General features: G+C 43.7%; 1 protein-coding gene across 1 annotated transcript in view; it reads right to left on the reverse strand.

The window, feature by feature from the left end:
* WDR77 (WD repeat domain 77) overlaps window positions 1–15,781 on the reverse strand; it is a 178,119-nt gene that overhangs the window by 25,041 nt on the left and 137,297 nt on the right. Inside the window, exon 9 of the mRNA XM_069633296.1 lies at window positions 2,777–2,845. Coding sequence (XP_069489397.1) covers window positions 2,777–2,845 — 69 coding nt within the window. The remainder of the gene's footprint in view (window positions 1–2,776; window positions 2,846–15,781) is intronic.

A 15,781-nucleotide genomic window follows, 5' to 3' on the forward strand; every position in this document is an offset into this window, starting at 1 on the left:
CTCACTACAGCCCTTTTCCCTCCTAGACTAAGCCTGGATGCACAGCCATGCTACCAAGCCTTTGGGTTAAAACCCTGTCAACTAAAGTGGAAGTTTCCAAGTTCTATCACAGACAGTAACTTGTGTAAAACTCACCAACACATGTTTAACTGGCTATTAAACAAGAGGTTCTAAAATGTTTTAAGAAGGTGGGAAGGAGAGGGGGACCGCTGGAGCGACAGAGCATGGATGAGAGGTGGATAATAAAAGAAAGGAGAGAGAGGGAAGTGGTTAGGAGTTGGTGGAAGATTTGTTGAAGGAAGCAGGAGTGGAGCAACATCTGGAAAGGGGAAGCGTGAAAAGAGGAGTAGAAGAACATCCAGGAGGTGAAGGACGTGGGAATGGAGTGCAGAAAAGAAACTAAACAGAAGCAAAAGAAGCTTTTAAGTATTAGCGTGAGGGAGCACAACAGCAAAAGCAAGCGCACAACACGTGCGCGTGTTAGGGGCAGGACCCAGTAAAAACAGGCCGCTGAGGCAGAGTTTGACTGGAGTAGGTTACAGGAGTACCAGGACCTATTGAAATGCACAGTGAGAGAAAGAAGCTTATTCTGGGTTCATAGACCTGCTGGAAGGCCCACCATTCACACACCCAACTAGACCCAGTTCAGAATAGAGGCAGGTGAAAGTTCTCGCTCTTAAAGCTAGAAGAGTGCGGGAGCCCCTTAAAAACAGGGCAATAAGCTTGCTAGTTATTTTAGTTAGCTAGGGGAGGCTTGGCCCAAGACTTACTGCAAACTGGGACAACTTAATTGTTTGAAGACTATTTCCACTGAGACTCTTGTTAGGCTGCCCTGAAGCACTAACCACATCCAGGAGAATGGATGAAGGAGATTATACCACAGCGCAAAATTACAAATTCGAACATTTCTAATTCATAATGCGCGCTGTGGTATAATCATGCACTAGTTTACCCACATCCCCTTACCCACCCACCCCTACTTAGCTTTTGATTGATTTGATTGATTTATTTATAGAGCGCTTTACACCAAGGCACTGTGGCAGCACACTGTGCGCTGCCAACTCCCCTATCTCCCTGCAACGCCAGTTGCCTTCACTTATGAGGATGTGAACTGGTGCAGCAGGGTCCCTCTTAAAATAAAAAATAAAATAAATTATTTTATAGAAAGCAGGGGCCGGAACTCGTGCTCCCATTGCTCGCTACAATGGGAACGTATGGTATAATTGTACAAAATCCTAGAGCCGAAATTCAAACAATTATACCATACGAGTTTTTTTGTTTGACATTTTCTACAGATGCTCCAGTGAATAACCATTCTCACAACTTTAGTAATTCGGACATTGACAGTTTATTTAGGCACAATTTGTTCACTGTCCCTTTTGCAAAGCACACCCTTTTGTCCTTTGTGTGTCGGTCAATGTCAACCACGTGACAGGGGCCTTATAATCCTTACGATAATTAAGACATTTATCTTAACCAAGTCAACAGAGGAGGAATAGTCAAAGGGGGAAAGGGCTAAAGAGTATAAAGAGGACACAGGATTCCCCCAAAGAATTTGAATATCTGATAAACTTTCGGGAAATGTATCTCGGAGCATCCTAAGCTCTCAGTCAGATGGTAAAACATAACCAGGCCAGCTTTGAGTAGGCATTACCATAGCCGAGGAATTTTTTTCAGTCCCTGAAGTTAAGCCTTTTGAGAGACCTTCACATATGCTCAGAGGGCCAAAATAGGACAAGGAACTGAATGCCGCCTTATTAATAAAACTGGTATTTGCTGACCTTCATTCCAAGCCTCAGTTGCATACATGTGAGACTAATACAAGTTTGAAATGTGTACTCGCCACAACCCGCTGGCTAGTGATAACAGACTCTTGGCAAACAAGAAGTGCGCTGCAAGTGTGTTGAATTGAGGTGGCAAGTGACTTGATGGCTAGAGAGTAGCTTGCAACCTGAAATGTATACGCTGGAATAGCACTTAAAGAAAAGAAATCATCGCTCCAAAAACGAGTCTGGCCTTCTATATATGCTGCAAGATGCACAAAGAACATTGAGCTATCAGCATCCAAATAGGCATCACCTAGTTCTTTTCATAACAGCTAGATAGAAAAGGAAGGCCCTGCGAGGGTCATCAGAGGGAGCGGTCAAAGAGAAATAAAAAATAAACCAGACAATGTTAAACAGATTATGATGCCATCCTCAACTGTTAGCAGAAGGAGTCAGATCAGATGCTACTTGTCCATGCTACAAGAGCCTACTGTAGCATGTATATTTTCAAAGTGCATCTGCCTTGTCTATTAACCTTAATGATTTCTGCCATAAAATAGTGAAAAAACATGCCAATTGGGTAATAAAAAAACAAATTGTTAAAGATTATTTCTCAAAAGATGTTTTTGTACATTAAGCAACAAGTCTTCATGATAAACATCAATACTAGAACTACAATAATTTATGTAATTTCTCTTCCTTTGCATCAATAAATATGATAATTGTTGTTCCCAATACCATAACAAATGTTTTTTCGGACTTAAATTGGCACAACAGGTTTTTTTCATTATCCCTTTACACAGGAGGGAGAGACAAAGGTTAACAGCCGGAACAGTGGCAGTGAAACCAGAACGGGACTTTGGCCTAACTTTCTTAAAACTCCAAAATACAGTTCACCACGGGATGGCAATAGGATAAGAAGTTGAGGCCAATAATAAGCAGTAGATGGTAAATATCAAAACTCACTACAAACATACCCAACAAGCTCCTATCAAACATCAGGTACTTACACTTCGAAGAGATTAGAATCACAAACTGCTACACTGCAATCTTCGCTGACTGAAGCAAGAAGAGGTGAACTATGAAATAAGAAAAACATGTTAAGAGGTTAACTCATAAAATTTAGAAACAAAGAAATAAATAGGGGGAACATTCCCAATAGTTTGCGAGCAGGCGATTGGCTCTGATGGGGAAACCATTCATCTACCAAGAAATTAAGTTAAATAATTATTTCTCCACAGACATGCAGTAAGCCACACTTAAAAGGACCCCCATTCACTGAAAGAACTAGTGTTCCTGAAACACTTGCAATTTGGTAGCTTCACTACAGCGCAGTGATACACCTCTTGCTTCGCACTACTTTATCCTTTGATTGCAGACCCAGTAATACCTTATAAGTAGATGCGCGCCGGCGGGGTAGCCAGAGGATTGTGCACTTTAAAAAGGCTACCTACCAAGCCCAGTTCGGCACTCTCGATTGGAGTTGATGTTCACAAAGTTATCCAGCCATGAAATTAAAAAAATAGAAACACAACCGACAAAACAGAGGAATAGGCTTCAGTCTATGATGGCTTGCGACACAGGGTCTTACTATGGCTTCACAAACCCACATAAAACCCACTATCACATTTACACATGGGGTGGCACGTGCTACGTTCAAAACCTTGCAGGGGCAGAAGCAGTCATTTAATCTTGATAAGCAAGGGGTGGGGTGGGTTCAGTTGCTGGTGCACTCCACTCTGACCACTCGGGTCTAGGAGGTAAATGGTAATGGGTGTTAGGTAAGAATTGGTGCAGTCCAACTGGTGATGCACACAATACTTTTCTGCATGGTATTACGTACCCCACCTTTTAATATAGGCCTGTACTACACAAGTTGGTAGTGTGACTGAGCAACCAGGCTCATCTTAAGAGAGGTACGTGAGCTGTACAATTGAAATCACTAAGTACACGTAGCCAACACACACTTACACACTTAACGTTATATTAATATTTATAATATACACAAAGTTTAAATAAGCATTCTTTAAAAAGCTTTATCTACTAGTAACTTTCAAAGTTTGGATTCAGTTTGTAAAGGACAATAAACGTTGGTACATACTTTATGGAAACATTTTCCAGCACACGGATGTGACTTCAGGTCAGTATTGAGTTTATAAAGGAAGGAAAGGTTACAATAAGACTGAGAACATTCAAGTTTGTAAAACAATTACTATGTCCTAAAGTGAGGCAGATCTACTTTTATCCAAGCAATAATAGTAATCACAATTATAACCTATGAAGGAACAAGTATTGCCAAAGTCAGTAGGTTCAGAGGAGTGCCTTTAGGGAGCTAGGACAGCCAAAGTCAATGGACAAAGTCAATAGTCACAATGCACTTCTTAGATAAAGTCTTGACAAGGTTTGTAAGTTCAGAAGAAAGCACAGTAACTCAAGTGAACTACTTTGTAGAGAGCACAAGCTGTTAGGTGGTCAACTTTTAAGTGGAACAAAAGCACTTTGCAGGATAGGAAGCACCAGGTATGGCTAGAAGGTGAACACCCCAAGCCCTCCAGTACCTGTGATTCGAAGAAACATTTTCCATCTGGATTCCTCTTTCCTACAGCTTGGCAGACCCTTGTTACTGGACCTTGGTCATGATGACGAAAGGAAGGACATCTGGTGGACTCCTGTGGCAGTATTCAGGAGAGGGACTCCTCAGCTAAGTATTGCCTTTGTTTCAGCGGCGCTTGGGTGTTTTGGTGCCTTTTTGCCTCAGCGTCAATGAAGAACGAATATCTCTGGTTAGAAGCTTCCTCCCTCTGTCCTGGACTCTGGTGAGGGGACTCTGGATCAAGATTTGGTGTCTCTAGGGTCCTGGGGATGCCCAAGAAGATTTGGCCGGATTGCAAGACGATGCACTTGTCAATGGTCACAGGACCCCTAGCATTGGGCTTCTGCAGCTCTGGTGAGGCACAGCAAGTCGTGTGTTGCGCCAAATGGAAGCTTGTATTGAGGCTAGTTGGTCCCACCAGCCCAAGGGAGGAAGTTGTCCTGTGCGGGTCTTCCCAGTTGATATGAAAACTGGGTCAGCACAGCTGCAGGGCTTCACCAGGCACTTTGCAGTCCAGGAGGTTGCTGCTGGCATCTCACTTCTTCAGATGTTCTTCTCCAGTGGCCGACTCTCCCTCTAGTCCCAAAACCCATGCTTCTTATGTGATTTCCCATTCATTCACAGCCTATGCGGTCAATCACAGAGCCTATGCAGTCAATCACACAGCCTATGCGGTCAATCAGGATTGGTTTCATTCAGGCACACCTAGAGACAAAGGTCAGGCAAGTTTAGGGACCCTCCCTCACTTCCTGCCTTTCCAGACACACTGGAGCCTGGGTGGGGTTCAGGACTCAAACCAGTTTCAACTAACAGAGTAAAAGCCCAGAAGAAACTAACAGAAAATAGCGAAAAATAAAAGACAGGGGCCATTTTGAGAAAATTGACACCCATGGGTGCTGTACTGCAGCTGAGGGTTCAGCCTGCGGTAAAGATGTACGCTGGTAGTAAAATTAAACTACTGCCACCAGCCATTTAAAGCAAGTTAAATAACACAAATATTACATGAGAAGTGGGATAGGAATTACTAAGTAACGGTAGTTCACCCAAAAAAATGTATTCAAACATTCAGAAAGCAGTTCAACTAAGGTGCTTTCTGTCACTATTCAAAATGCAGATGCCTATGGAGTTTGTCAGACTCCATAACACAGTAAAACACAAAAAATGCCAGTCAGGAAAAACACATGAAGGAATGAGAAAAAGGTCCGACTCAGGAGGAAAAAAATCACAAGCCCCAAGTCCAGCAAAAGGGAGGGTAGTAGCACAGAAACTAAAATTCTCCCCATCAACGGGGCCAACGATGGTGGCCTGCACTCTTATTACCGTTAATTACTGGATCATGTGACCAGAGTTCAGAGACTTTGGCTACTAGGAAAAGGAGAAGCTCATATCAGTAAACCAAATTGACTTCCCTTTAATAAGGCTGGAAAGGTTTGGAAATGTGACGCAGCAAATAGGGAACAGATGGAAGAGGAAAGAGTTGGCAGCAGCAGACACCTAGCTGACTCAGAGTGAGAAGACAGTAATCTGAACTTGCTAGGGCTGGATGCGTTTTAAGAACTGCACAGGATAACCATATTTCACTGAGGAGTAAGAAAACCTACCCTTATTTTCTTAAAAGCAGGCGGCCTATATATATCACTGTTAGGATGTTGATTACATGGGGACACTGTTGGTTAAAGGGAAGCTATGCCATGGAATGCTTATTACCTCCGGTTCTAGAGAGGTCATAGAACCTATGTGTGTTTCTGTTGCTCTCAGTGTTCTGTGTTTTGTCAGTTGAATTTATCTGGTTGAGAAGGGGTCCTCTGCTGTTGTTGGAGGTCTTTTCTCCTGTTAACTTAATAAATACTTATTCTGAAGGCTTACCTGATGTCAAGAGCGTCTTCATAACAATGGCGACGAGGATGGGATGTTAACAGAAGACTCCCAGCAACGACCCGGTTCGTATGCCACTCCGCTTCCGACAAGCGTAGCAGCGGCCGCCGAGGGAAAGACCCCATTGTATGCTGCTTCGTGCACTAGGCCGCTCCGCTTCCCCAAGCGTTGCAGCGGCCACCAAATGAAGTCCGGCTGACCTGCTGCCAAGTAAGTGCTTGCGCCCGCCCATAGTTTCCCCGTCGATCGCAAGGCTCGCTTTGCTTTGCTGATTCAGCCGCCCAGAAAAGACATTGCCGACATTGCAGCGAAGCCCCGCGAAGTCCCGTGGCAGACCTATCGCAGCTTTGGAGAGACGCTGCTTCCCCTTTCCTTTACGTCCATTCAAAACTGACGTGTGTTCATGGAAAGGGAGGGGAAAGCAAAGCGAGTAAGAAGTCTACTGCATGTACGGTAGTGGGTGCGCAGCACGAAAGTAGATTTGTTCCGATTCCGTTTGTGCCGGCAGCAACCTGTGATTTCGTTGTGCGGACTACTACAGTTTCTAGGCAGCTGGAAAGTCCTGGGGCTGTGAATGGCTAGCAGCATTAGGTTGTGTTTATGAAACACGAAGCCAGCACAAGAGAGCACGAAGGACCATAGCAATAGGGGAAAGTGAAAGTGGAAGGTTCTTACTTGCAAGTTTACCTACCAGAGACACATGAAAAGAAAGTGGCAAGAAGTTGAAGGGCGTTTCGTTCCAGTGTCTGTACTGCATCTAGTGCACATTAAAGTCTATTTGGTAAATTTGCAATTACAAAGTGGATTGGATACAAAGTACTTACTGTGTGACTGAGGAAGGATAAAGGACCAGCTACAGCTACTGACCATGGCAGGTTTGCCTGGCATAACTTGTCCACCAATTTTCATGCCAGTTCCAGGCCCAGCAAAAATTATGTGGGCCCAGTGGTGCAAAAGATTCTAACATTATATGAAGGCAGCCGGCGGAATATCATATTCCAACGAAAGGAAATTGGCATTACTATTACATTTCCTAGGGTATGAAGGCCATAGAATATATGAAACACTTCCCCAACCCTTGGGAGATGGCAGCTGTGATGCTGTAAATGAATTTGATTTGGCTCCGATGAAACTGGACAAACATTTTAATCCTAAAACCAGCACAATACTGGAACGCTATAATTTCCGCATGCGTGTACAAGCTTCTGGAGAATCTGTGGAAGAGTATGTGACAGTGTTGTGACACCTGGCATTATCTTGCAAATTTCAAGAGGCATTTGACGAACATATACGCGACCAGTTCATGACACACTGTAGGTCCAATAACATACGCGAAGAACTATGGTTAAGGTATGAGCCCAATTTGGATGAAGTATTAGACATTGCAAGAAGTGTAGAACACTTGTTAGTCTGTGTCGCCAAATTATCAAAAAACGAATCTGGAGAGCTAAAGAAGAGCAACACCGAAGTTGTAAATGTGGCAAGAAATCAAGGCAAGAAAAGTGTAAATTTGCTGTATCCAAAGTGGACGATCTGGGTCACGAGGTGTCATCTGAGGGGGTGAAACCCAGAGAGAGTATTGGGAATTTCATAAAGGAAATTGAAAGGCCAATTACTAAAAGTGAACTACGTTCATTCTTAGGTATGACCAAATTTTATCAAAAATTTGTAGTAAATTATGCCACCAAAGTGCTGGAAATGAGGACAATTTTAAGGAAAGGCACCGAGTTCATATGGAATCGTGAGTGTGATTTAGAATTTACAAGGATCAAACAGGGGATAGATATGGCTAGACCATTAGGATGTTTTGACACAAGAAAACTATTATTACTGTTGATGCTAGTGAGGGTGGTCTGGCTGCCGTCCTTTCACAGAAACAAGAAGATGGATTGGAAGAGGTGATCGCACATGCGTCACGTGGCCTGAAAGGTGGAGAGTTACGATATTCGGTTCTTGAAAAAGAAGCCCTGGCATGTTATTGGGCAGTTGAGCGATTTAGAAATTGTGTGGGGTGTGGAGTTTGTGCTCCGGATGGATCACAAACCCTTGAAGGTTATCTTTGAAACTAAAGGCCTAGACAAAATCTCGCGCAGAGTAGCCGGGTGGGTCACTAGGATGCAAGCCCATAACTTTACAATGGAGGTAATACCTGGGAAATAAAATATGCTTGCTGACAATCTATCAAGGGTAAGAGTCGCATCTCAGGAAGGGTTAGAAGATGAGGATATGTAAATGGTGTTTGTGAACACAGAAGGAATTGTATCCAAACAAGAGTGGCTGGAGGAGATGAGAAAGGATGAGATAATTCACAAGGTGATCACGTATGTGGGAACCTCAGTTTGGCCTAATAAATCGGAGTTGGCAGAGGGGGAGCGACCTTATTGGGAGGTGAAAGATGAACTATCACTTGCGGATGACATACTGTTCAGGTGGGAGAGAGCAGTAGCTCCAGTGGGTATTCGCAATAAAATTATTGACTTGGCACATAGTGGCCATATTGGCATTACCAAAACCAAAGGGGTATTAAGATCAGACTATTGGTGGCCGGGATTCGACAAGGAGGTCGAGAATCGTTTAGGTGAGTGCCATTTGTGTATCAAGAGTGGAAAGGGGGTCGAGGCTAGGAAGCAGCCTCTAGTTGATGTCGGTGTTCCATCTAAAATTTGGAGTGACATAGCCATGGACATCCTGGGTCCTGTTGATCTACGGTATGGTCGGGGAAGGTTCGTAGTTTTGGTGGTTGATTTATTCTCCGGGTGGGTAGATATCAAAATTGTGCGGGAAATCTCGGGAGAACGTATGGTAAAGGTATTGCAAAAGAACTTTGCGAGTGAGGGACTTCCAGAAAGTGTCCTTACTGACAATTGAACTCAGTTCACCGGTGGATATTTTCCGGCATATTTGAAAAGGTGTGGAGTAAGACATAAAAGGGCAGCTCTTTATCATCCCGAAACCAACAGGGGAGTTGAAAGGTTGAACAGACGTGTGATGGAAAGCATTGGCATGGGGGAAGAATGTGGTTTTGATAAATTGGTAGCCATTCAAAACAGGATGTGGGAATTGCGCATGGCGCCTCATGCGACCACTGGCCTGTGTCCATTCGAACTCATGAGGGGTCGGAAACCTTTCTCAATGGCGTGCCCTCCATGGTTAGGGAGGAGTAGGGAGTCGGATGTTATTGATGAGGTGAGAAATGTACTTAAAAAGAAGAGTGAATGGGTCATGAGAGAAAATGAAAGAAGAGGCAGAAAGGAGTTACATGTGGAGTGGCGACTGGGTAAGAATAAAGAAAGGTGTGGTAAAGAAAAAAAGGGAGATTCACTATATTCAGATCCGGTCAGTGTGGTTGCTGTTTTGAAGGGTGCAGTGTGTGTGGCTGGCGGTCAGGTTATAAAGATAGAGTTGCTACAGTGAAGAGAGGTCATGTGTGAAGAGCTGGTTGTACTGTGAAGGGCATTTGAAAAAGAGGAAGATGTGTTATGATGTTGATTACATGGGGTCACTGTTGGTTAAAGGAAAGATTTGCCATGGAATGCTTATTACCTCCGGTTCTAGTGAGGTCATAGAACCTATGTGTGTTTGTGTTGCTCTCAGTGTTGTATTGTTAGTTGAATTTATCTGGTTGAGAAGGGGTCCTCTGCTGTTGTTGGGGGTCTTTTCTCCTGTTAACTTAATAAATGCTTATTCTGAAGACTTACCTGATGTCAAGAGCGTCTTCATAACAATCACACACAAAGAAAAACGCTTGAGACCGGCAAGGACCGCACTCCAAGGTATAGGGGCAGAAGAAATCGCAGAAGAAATCAAGGCAACACTTATGATGAAGTCAGTTCACAGATCTTTAATACAAAAAAATATATATATTGTGACATTGACAAAAATGGCAGATAAAAAAGGAAAGACGAGTTTCGCACTCCCAAGTTCTTGTTCACAACAAAGTGCAGTCATCTCACAGAACATTTAAAACGTCCTAGTCCTACTATGCTGTCAATCACATGTACTAAAATGTAAACATGGACATGTAAGCAATGCAGGCATAGCAAAAAAAAAAGAGGTGATGGCTGGAAGGTTTAGAATGAATCTTAACCTCTGGCATTGCTCTGGGCAACCCTCCAGACCATCGTTCTTCGCCTGCCAAGCCATTACAGAAGGGGAAAGACCATATGCAAATCAGGCTTAGCCCCACCCCAAAAGGGGCAGTCCAGCCCGAACTGCTAGGTCACATCCCTTCTGCACGAGACCACAAGCATCCCCAAAAAAAGTTTCGGCCTTGTTGGGCCTCATCAGTGAGGAGTAGCTTGGGTCTCTAGGCCCAGCAGGCACGGGACCCACGTCTGGGCATACCCGTCCCACTCGGGGTCACATAGCAAAAATAAAGAGGTGATGGCTGGAAGGCTGGAAGGTTTAGAATGACGGGTATGCCCAGACGTGGGTCCCGTGCCTGCTGGGTAGAAAAAAGAGGAAAGCACAATTGGCAGAATACTGGCCCTGCTACCGAAACACAGTTCTGTGTGGAGATCCCCCCCCCACCTGGGCAACCTGTAGAATAAAGATATCACAAGCCCCGTCCATATATTGTTCACAAGAGACTTCCCAATAGTTCTGCAACCCCAAAGTACCTGGTGTTGTAGCGTTCCTCGTCGGGGAATCGACAGCCCTCCCTTTAAGGCGGGAGTCACGGGTCGTCAAACGTCTGACGCAGAACAGGGTGAAGTGGCAGCTTCTGTCCTAGCGGTGCTAGTTGACGGGGAAGCGTAAATGTCCTGCAAGGAAGAGGTGTGCGGGGCACCTTGGTGTCGATAGTTCTGGACCACAAAGAGTTTGAAGAACTGTGGCCCAGCAAGGGCGTCGAGTCGTCAGAGTCTCTGAGGTCTTTGGATGGCGAGAAACCCATCAGCGGATGCTCCTCAGCGCGTTGACGGTCAGGCCTTCTCCAGCAGGATAGAGCGGCGACGATGCGGAGAAGAGCGTCCTTAGATCAAATGAAGTTCTTAGGCAAATGGGAGCACGGCGGCGGCGGTCGTCGACAGTGGCAGTCCGGGCGCTTCTCTTTGGGATTCCGCAGCAGTCCCTGTCTCCGGTCGGCAGCCTGTCGTAGGTCTATCTACCAGACCAGGGAGCTTTGGCAAAGATCAGCTGGTGCACGATGGTCCCTCGTAGCTCGGGAAGGGGGCGCCTTACCAGGTCCTCTCTGGGTCAGTCCTTGGAGACACAGCAGCTTTAAGATTTATGAAGGAGACCAACAGCAATTCTTCACTTCCAGCAGGGCTTCAAGGTTAAGCTTCCGTTTCAACTCCAGTCTCTCTTCAGCTTCTGAATACGAATTCTAGCAGTGGGAGGCCCCCAGATATACTAGTTGATCTCCCATTCATTCTGCTGGGTCACACTCAGGCAAACAATCGGTCAGAAGGGCACTCAGGCAGGCAGGCAGCCAATCAGGTGCATAGTGCATTCAGGCCATTCACTCCTCTCCAGACACTCAAAAGTTATGTGTATTGGGACAAGTACCCAGCCATTCAACACTCCACACGGTATTCATACCAGTTTCGGGCAGGGCTGTCTCAGTCATTGTGTCAAACACCAGATACTAGACACCCACAACACAGAATGTGTATTCGTCACACACTCCATTCACCCAGGTCCCACCCACAGGGTGTACCTACAACATACAGTCACTGGGAAGGCTCCAGCCAGTCTGGTCTGGACTTCACAACAATACCATATATGGAACTTCCACCCAACAGCCGGTCAGGGGGAAGGGACAGAGTCAGGGCTTCCCAGGACTTTGGGAAAACAAGGTAACAGGCAATAGAAAGCAAGAGGCCACAGGGGCCAACTTGTTTCCTATCAGGAATCAACTGATTCCAATGGCAGGGCCTGGGTATCCCAAAATGGAGGATACTCGGAGCACCTGTCAAATTCAGCCTAGAGCTGCCACCAGCCCATACCCTGCTCTGTGGGCCACACACAGGTGCCCAGAAACATACACTAGGGGTACAGGGTTATACCCCCACCCATGGGTGCCATAAGGGTATCCCATGAGTCTGTTCACCAAACCAAAGGAGAGCTGCACCGCCAGGAGTCCTACATGAACTCCTGCACAGAAAACATGACAGAACACACAATAAAAAGCAGTACAAGGATACAGAGGCCCTGCCCCCCACCGATGCATTTCCAGCATCACACATTATTATTGACTGCATGATGTAAATCCTGATAAAATGCAATGCCAAATGTAAAGCACAGACAAATGTGACCCAAAGTGGGCAAAATAAATATGATGCAGTAACACCAACTAGACGGTTATTCAAGTCACAATGTATATACAGCCAGAGAAGACACGTGAATCACGATGAAAATAGATTAAAACCTCACCAATTCCCTCCCTCCATATGATATAGTTTACAGTTGAAGTCAACTAAGTGCCTAGAAAAGACAACACATTGTAATGGATACCTAAATCATACAGTAAAAGTGCAAATGTGATGAAAGACAACTGTAATAAAAAAACCTCTACATAACACGATAAAGTGCAAAATACCTTTAAATATCAGAGCAATCAAAATGCCACTGCATGTAGCAACCTGATAAAGTCCAAATGCTTAAAGTCCAAATGCTTAAAGTGAATAGCCATGCTGAAACCATATAATGGTAACAACAGCCTGGCTATTTAAAACATAATATCAGTTCTGTTGCCTATATACAATGTCACCTGCTGGGGGAGCCAGGAAGGTAAAAGGTGCCTCAAAACGATAATCAATACAAAGTAGAAACCCAAAAACACATTGGTCAACTCACAAAATTGCAACAATAATGCAATGGACTAATAAGAGTGACACCTACAGCACATGTACCTTAATGTGACCCAAGTCAAAAATAGAACAACTCTGAGGACACATTAAGATGGACAGAAGGAGGAATTACTAAGCTAAAATAAGCTTATAGAAACAGAACAGCAGTACATTAAGCTAATTCATGAAAAACCAATATGTAACAACAACACATAGAAAATCTAATCAATATATAAAGGATCTGGAGGAAGACTATTAAACTCAGAAGAAAGTATATAGTTCGTCATCAATACTGTGGCCATGTGGGGCTTTCATGTCGAAATCCAGAATAAACTTGGTCTCAAGCTGGCGTAATTTCAAGGTTCCATCTCCCCCTCAGGGATGAATGGGTATATGGGCCACAACAAAAAATGTTAGCAGCTGGTGATTATTTCCATTAACTTCCTTAAAATATTTAGCCATCGGATAAGAGGGATCGAACGTCTTGATGGCTCTTAAATGTTGTAGGATCCTCATCTTTAATTTACAATTGGTGCTGCCCACATACCACTTGTTGCAGGGACAGCACAATACATAAACAAAAGTGGCATCACATGTTATTAAATGTTAAATAGTATGTGATTCTGCAGTGATAGGATGTTTGAACCCTTTACATGGGATGGCATGAATGCAAACCTTAAACATTTCATGAAACCAGTGGGTAATGTAGATAACCAACAAGTCTGTAGAGCCATTTTACAACGGGGTTGGAGAAAACGCGCACCAATATGTCTCGTAATGAGGATGCTCTTCTAAAAGTCAAAGTAGGTTGCCTCGAAAGCAAAGGCATCAAATCATTGTCCATCGCTAATAGATGCCAATGTTTTTGGATGATTTTTCTTATATTGTAGGAAGAAGGTTCAAATGTTACTCATCTTTACATCCAGAGATCTGTTGGTGTTCAAAAATGAATCCCGGTCAAGTTGTCTAGCTTTAAGATATGCAGTCTCTATGGTGCCCTAGGAATAACCTTGCGATAAAAAGTCATGCGATGCCTCTAACATTTATCAAATTGAACCAGATCAGAGCAATTCCTACGGTACCGCACAAACTCTCCATAGTGAATACTTTTGTTGCAGCTGGTGGGATGATTACTGGTTGAATGTAATGGTAGACCAGAGTTAGTTTTTTTTATAGACTGGTGTGTATCCCATCCTTATCCATGGTAACTTTCACGTCTAAATAGCCAGTCTCAGAAATACTTTTGACTTTGTTAATGCTAAATTTACAGTATTGACATGGATTCTTTTGACAAATTGAACCCAACTAGAACAAACAGATCATCGATGAATAGCCACCAAGCGACAATGTGGTCAAATAGTACAGTCATGATTTCAGATAGGATTGTGGCCTCCCACCAGCCCGTGGTAAGGTCTGCATATCAAGGAGCCAAGGAAGTGCTGTGGCAGTCCCTCGTACTGGATGAAAAATGTCTTTAAACAAAATACATTATTTACACAAAATTCCAACAACTCCAAAATCATATTACTGTGTGACCACATATTCAGGAATTGTTTTGTAAAAAAATAACGGCATGCATTAACCCCTACTGAGTGATCCATAGACGTGTACAGTGATTTGACATCCAAGGTGGCCAGAACAAAACTATCTTCCTAGGGAACCTCATGTATATGATGCAGAAAGTCCTTAAGAGTCATTCAGAAAGGAATATAAAAAAATAACAAAATCAAAGTTTCATTGATGAGGCTTGATATATTCTCCATTAATGATCCTGGCAAAGTGACAATGGGTCTCCCGGGTGGTTAAAAAAGGATTTGTGGATCTTAAGAAAAAAATTAAAATAGTAAGAATAGTAAAGGCAGGAGGAACAAAAAAGGTCAACAAATCCCCATCGATCATCCCAGCCTCTTTCCATTTAGTAACTAATGCCATCAACTGAGATTGTAACCTAGGGAAGGGATTGACTTAGCTATGAACAACACATACAATCGTTGATGCCTGCAGGCTTCTGTAACAAATCTTCACAGTCCAGCAGTACACTGTTAAAGCCCTTTTCTGAGGATTTGATTACAACATCTTTCAAACCTTGTAATTATTTTAAAGGATCCATTTGAGATCTATTCAAATTACTACCTCTTGTAGACAGACGTCAGTCGTATACATCTGCTATGCAAAAATCATGGAAGGCCTCCATACAGCCCCCACTCGGCATTGGCGAATTGAACTTAGATTTGGGTTGCAACCAGGAAGATTATGTCCACCCAGTATCAATGTCAAAGTCCTTAAAATTGATATTGGTAGAGTAAAAAAGTGGGTCTTCCACACTGGCCAGATTTGGCAACGAGAAAATATCTTCAATACACAATTCAGTTCAGCCAACATGTGGAATAACAGAACAACTTTTTTGGGAGTATTAATGGCAAAAAACGTTTTCCATTTTAGTTCATGAAAAAAAACTGTTCAAAGTCTAGACGGTTTTGACCATACTCAAACAGCTGACTGGGGCAACAATTCAGGCCAGCTCCAAAAGATTTAACAGATTGACTCAACGGATATGATGATAAATTAATGACTTGCATTTTGCTTCTGGATACTATATTTTTGCTTGTGTCCCAGAGCGAGTTAACCTGCTCTGATTATCTGTTCTTTAATCGCTGCCCTCGATGTCCCCTGCATGTTTTCTTCCACCTGGTATATTGCGTCCTCGACCTCTGCCGCAACCCCTGCCTCTCTTCAGATTTGCCATCTAGAGGCAG

Source organism: Ambystoma mexicanum, chromosome 13, assembly GCF_040938575.1.
Source record: "Ambystoma mexicanum isolate Mex_15411 chromosome 13, UKY_AmexF1_1, whole genome shotgun sequence".
Lineage (NCBI taxonomy): Eukaryota > Metazoa > Chordata > Amphibia > Caudata > Ambystomatidae > Ambystoma > Ambystoma mexicanum.